The 6,000-nt window shown below is 41.1% G+C and overlaps 1 protein-coding gene across 3 annotated transcripts in view; it reads right to left on the reverse strand.

Annotated features, from left to right (window-relative positions):
- msrab (methionine sulfoxide reductase Ab) overlaps positions 1-1,582 on the reverse strand; it is a 38,790-nt gene extending 37,208 nt beyond the window's left edge. The window contains exon 1 of one of the 3 annotated variants that reach the window (XM_080479969.1): positions 1,359-1,582. In XM_080479969.1, the coding sequence (XP_080336095.1) occupies positions 1,359-1,431 (73 nt within the window). In that variant the 5' untranslated portion in view covers positions 1,432-1,582. The remainder of the gene's footprint in view (positions 1-1,358) is intronic. The other 2 variants (XM_080479971.1, XM_080479970.1) reach the window with 2 other exon arrangements.
- Positions 1,583-6,000: the final 4,418 nt, after the last annotated feature.

Raw genomic sequence — 6,000 nt, forward strand, 5'->3', positions numbered from 1 at the left:
TATTTGTTGTATATATCAAGGACTCCAAATTTAAATAATAATAAAACATCACTTAATCACTATAGTTTGCAAAAGCATAGCTTTTTGAAAATAACACTTCTAAGAACATTTAAAAGTATTTTGTCAGTCATCAACAGCCGGAATAAACAAATCTATAGAACTAGATAAAAATGATTTTTTAACTGGTGATTAACTTGTGATTTTGCATCAAGGGCAATGCAAAACGAGGTGGGCCTAAACACCAGCAGATGTTTCAAAGACACTCTATGATCTCCATCAGCACCAGCTGTCATTTAATCCTGGTATATGAGGCTCATTTCATTTAATTTCATTTCTGGCAATTCCCTCAAAAGTAATTCATATCTCAATATGAACTGGAGACCTGAAACATCACGTTTTGTAAATAAACATAATGCCTTTTCTAAAACACTACAACAATTAATTCTATTCTGTATTATTTACAACCATGCCTCAAAAGCGCACTTTTTTTTATGAGTCAAAGGACTTGACAAACATGGCAGGTTGGAACTGTGATAATCATAAACATTAGTTTAGTCAACAATCACGTCTCTAAATTGCTTTTCATGAGGTCATTTAAGGTAACACTGATCCCTGCACCATTCTTCAAACGTAAAGACACCACTTGATCCCCATTGGTTCTAAACATTTTTTATTATTTTCGTGAAGCATAAAAAAGGAAAACGAGTCTGGAGCAATAGGGCCGAATGTCATTTACCTGTTGTGAAAGCTTGTAGATGACAAATAAACACCTTGTACTTTGAAAAGTTGAAGGCTTCATGCCACCGGTCAGCCAAGTGGTGCAAACCAGACATATTGTTAGTCTTACCAGTGCTTCTTTCGCAAGCACTGATAAGATGTTGAATTTAATCCAATTTTAAGCAGGTATCAGTTAAAATTGACATATGTATATGAAATGCATGCATATTTACATTTCTTCCCATTAAATTATAGAATGAGTTTAGTCACAGTTAATGGGAACAAAAAGTTATCAGTTTTTCTGGTGTAAACGCTCTACTTTGAAACAAATTCATTTATAGTGTGATAAAATTGTGGCTATTTTTTTGCAGAGGCCACGATAGTAAATCGACATATAGGCCTGATTACAACAGGAAACGGGAGCATCTGTCAATTAATCCTTAAGATCGATTTAATTAAATTTGAAACTTTAAATTTATTTATATCTCAATAGAAGATGGGAACTTTTCTTTCTTTCTTTTTTTTTTAAAACCCAGAACCCTCTCAGGTGGGTTTTTTTTTTGCCACGTCACGGAAACTTCGGACAGGTCACCGTGCGCGAGCTAACCCACTTCAGAAAGTTGCCACCGTGCGTAATTTACCTGCCACGACCATTTTCTCCTCCCTCCCCTTCAGAGCGCGCGCTCTGCTCGGCAGCTGCGTCTTGTCGGTCATTATGTGTCTGTCGACTCACACACCAGAGACAAACAGTTTTGTTTTGGGGCCAAATATCTGAAAGTGGTCGCGTGCCTCCGGTCTTCCGCTCGGCGTCACAGCGGGAGGGAGGAAGGGTGGAGAGACGGCGGCGGAAAACGCCGTCGACTATGAATATTCATCGTGCGTGGGCAGCGCCGTGCACTGCATATTAACTAGTCAAGGGGTTAATATGACTTTGGCACAAAAGCCTGCAGAGCAACCGTGTGCGGGGACGAAATTAAATTTAAATAAATATCCGCGACGCGCGGCATGCAAATGAGCACGCGCCAATTATCAGGATGCCAGTCTGTGGGAGGCGCTTCTGGTTGACCAGGTTGGAGAGTGGATGTATGGATGGTTAGGTTTCCCTTTGTGGTCCATTTTACATCACAGGACGCGTGCTTGAGGTTAATGTGTATGGCTAACACATGGAAGAGGCCGGTGTTAATAACACACAAAGTAGTTCTTGCCCTCCATTAGTTATTCTATATTAAAGAACCAGTGGTCATCTGCTCACGGACAGAATATAATACACACACTGTGTATGTCTGCCTCCATTAGGGTGTATCTTATGCAATTTGGTAGTTACACTCCTTTTAAGTCTTCTTATCCTTTGATCCAAATGTTGTGAATTTACATGTGTATCATCTTTGTCAGTTTTTTTTTTTTTTCCCTCCATCCCGATCCATTTACCTTTCTTCTATAGCAGACAATAACAACTGACAAACAGCTGGCTATATGCAGCCCCATTCCTTCTCTATACTTTACTAATTTCCCAAAATTTATAAAAAAAATCTTGGTTTCAAAGGTCATAGCAAAATAATAGCGATTTCAAGCACATTTGAACAACAGATTTATTGAAATTACTTCAGATTATTGCATTGTTGGGTTTATTTCAAGGTAAAACATGACAAATGCATCCATGTTTACAGTCAGGGACATAAAATTAGTCCTTATCATTAAATTAGTCATTAGAATTCTGATAAACCGTTTTGGTAGATATGCTCTATCACAGTTTTTGTCTTACAGGTGGGATGGCATTTTCACAACCTCACAATGATCAATGTTGGCCATCCCTGTTTTGGGTCCATGGTCAACTCGTCCACAAAAGTGCAACCCCGGACAACTTGTCCATGTGGTTCCTCCGGACATCTCGTCCACAACAAGTTTTTTCAGCATTATTGATTTGAAGGATTGGATTTCAAAGTATATTTGACACATTTGGAAGGATTATTAAGTATATTTGACACAAAATCACAAGATATATATTTCAATATCGTCCCTGACTAATTTCTTCAGCATTATTGATTTGAAGGATCTCCTTATATGTTGCAGCTATTGTATTAAGGCCGACAATATTTGAACAGATGATTTGTTGGAGCATAATAATCAGCTTGATTTGCAAGTTGAAGTAAAAAAAACAATTTGGATCATTGTTTGTTTTATAATTATATCCCCATTTTTCCACACCAGAACTCAAATATGGAAGAATGAGGGAGTTATATAATAAGTTGAGGGAATTTTGATCTAATACTGATCAGATTTTACACATTCTTCCAATGTTTTTTGCTAATTTTGCCTTCAGGACATTTACATGCACCTCCCAACTGAGCTTTTCCTCAAAAATAATTCCTAGAAATGTATTTACATGCACTTGTTCAATTTGTTTACCATTAAGAGAATTAAGGATGCACCGATCCACATTTTTTTCACCTCTGATCTGATCACGACACCCGAATTTGGATATCTGCCGATACTGATACTATTCCGAAACCAGAGCACTGTTTGCTTTGATATTATTGATATGATTATTGTTGATTTTATATGAGGCTGTCATAAACTCCTCTCTACAGGCAAGTATGAAATGTACGAATGTATGAATGTATTCTCTCAAAATGCAACTTGAGGTTAGTATCAGGTCAGAAAAGGAAGCCGCACAAACTATTTTTGTTCAGTTTGGACAATGTGGGGGTCTGCGTGACGTCATCATCCCATAATAAACTTGTTCTATCTTTAAAACCTCAGAATCACTTTGTTAATACCTGGGGAAATTCTTTAGCAACGCAGCACAAACAGCAAATTTTCCAGCTCTAACGGAGCACAAATGATTGGGACTATTTTTTGAGTTTTACATGGAGTCGGACGCAGATTTACGAATGTGTGAATCGCCGGCTACAGCGTGGAGGAGCCGCTTTTCATTGCTTAGATGCCTCGGTCGGTGCCGTTCTCCTCGGCGAGCTGGAGTTTTAAAACGGTGGCGTCTGGATGCAGAGCGGCCGCCTCGCTGTACAACGGCTTTGCAAACATCCACGTTGCTGTGTTGCTTTGCGGTGTTTTCAGTGTTTCAGCGGACATGTTGTCATGAAAAGTTGGATAGCCACAGTGCTGCTACGCTAGCCTGCTATCTGGCTGCAAACTGTGGAATAAATTTCCTGACTCATTACTCCACTTCTCATTGAGACCCCCCCCTTCAGGAAATCCAGTCCACATTTTGCAGTCAGTGAGCAGAGCAGCCAGCAGGGAAACACTTGTGCAGTCATCTCAGCAACAGTAAAGCACAGATGAGGCTTCATGGATCAGAAATCTCTGCGGGTTGAATCGGAAATTTCCGATCCGTGATTTACGTTGAGATCGGAATCGGATACCGATACTGGATCGGACCGGCCCCATCCCTAAAGAGAATGGGAAAGAAAGAGAAATATATATTGTCATTTACTAGTTATATGAAAAAAATATAAAATATCACTTAGAAATAACAATATTTAAAAGTCGAGTCGTCCACTTAGGGTGCTGTCCGTGGACGGGTTGTCCGGGGTTGCAGTTTTGCGGACGAGTTGTCCGTGGACGAGTTGTCTTACAATCCCTGTTTTGTAGCCCACCGCTTTATCAAATTTGAGGTTGTGAGCCGACGATAGACAAAGGCATGGTATATTCTAGACAAGTTGCTCATCCATCACAGGAAAACACAGAGCTTTACATACTATTTAGAGTCACCCATTAACCTGTCAGAGGAACCTGCACACGCAGAGGCCCCATACTAGTCTCGTCGCGTGGCCGATTTAGACTTAAGAGTCGTAGGCTGGAGACCCGGGGTTCCAGACCGCTGTCACACCTGCAGGAAGCATTGAGTTTAAACTTCATTCAAGTCATATTTATCATCATGAGGTGTGCAGAAAGTTGCAAATTCGAATCACATCGCTGTCTGGGATCAAATGTGTGTGTGAGTAGGGTGGGCTGAAAAAACAACGGCTGGACAAAGGAGAAATGGCCATTTGAGGGCAAATACAGAACGGTTCTGATCAATGATTTTAAATTCCATCGATGTCTGTCAAATTGCAGGTTATTTGTGTTCGAAAATTGTTTGGTTGGAGAAAATCTTGAAATTCTCACTTAGTGTAATACAGTTCCAAGATAAATCCTTTGTTTGTCTCAGATGAGAGTGAAAAGTGGCTTTATGGTCAACAGCACACATGATTGTTCCATGTTAGCTACAAGGACCTTTTTGGCCAGGATGCAAGTGTGACTTGAACCTCTCAAACAAAAGCATATTTCACTCTATTGAACCTGTCAGTTTTCTAAAAGTCACCCTGAGTCACAGGCCTGCTCTCGTCAGAGGGCGGATCCTCCTGCACTCCGGTTTCACTTTCAGCCAGACCAGGTGATGCGATAGTAATGACGGTGATTGATTATGTGTGGGAACTTTAAACATTACAATGCTCTGAACCAGGCGGTGAGAATAATAAAGAACCCAGGGCATTGTTCCTATATCCTGCAAAACAGAATAACATCACACCCTGCTGCAATCCTCCTTTCCTCCCTCTCTTCCTCTTTCTCTCTCTTATCTGGTGGGGAAATGAAGCTCAATCACCTGCGGAGGAGCTGAGGGCGGCACAGGGGACTTTGCAATGCAAATGCCAGGTAATTACCCGAAAGCTAGGAGAGTGGAAGCACACAGATGAAAATAGAGCAGGCAGAGTGAGAGAGGGAGGAAGAGGGAGCAATAGAAAGAGATGAACTGAACATCGGGTTCACATGCCTGTTGATGCAGGATGGTTGGGGTGTTTGGGGGTGGGGGGATGTCGGAAGAGACAGGGGAAGAAAGAGAGAGAGAGAGAAAGAGAGAGAAGAGTGAAGAGAACCACAAGGGATGGATGGGAACTACATACTTAGAGAGAGTCCATGTTGCGTGTTAATTCCCTCCAAGTGTGTGTGTGTGTATCTGTTTTGCATTCCTCCAATAAAGAATCAATAAATGTGCTTTTTCACCTTCGACTCTGCTGTGTGCTGCGCTCGCGGAGGGCTCGACTCTAAAACCTCGACGAATATATGTTGTGAGGGAAAAAAAGCCCACTTTTTCTTTTCTTTTCTTTTTTTTTTGCATGATTGCATTCGTGCCCTGGTGCACGTACGCACGTGTGCGTGCGAGCCTTCTAATGAGCGCTTGTGTACGTTGTTTATGCGTGTGCATGTGGTGGGGGATTGCATATGTTTGATTGTGCGTTACAGCGAAGGATTTAGGGAGTGTGCCAGCTTGCAGCTGTTTGATTG

The sequence above is a fragment of the Lipophrys pholis genome (assembly GCF_963383615.2).
Source record: "Lipophrys pholis genome assembly, chromosome: 14".
NCBI lineage: Eukaryota > Metazoa > Chordata > Actinopteri > Blenniiformes > Blenniidae > Lipophrys > Lipophrys pholis.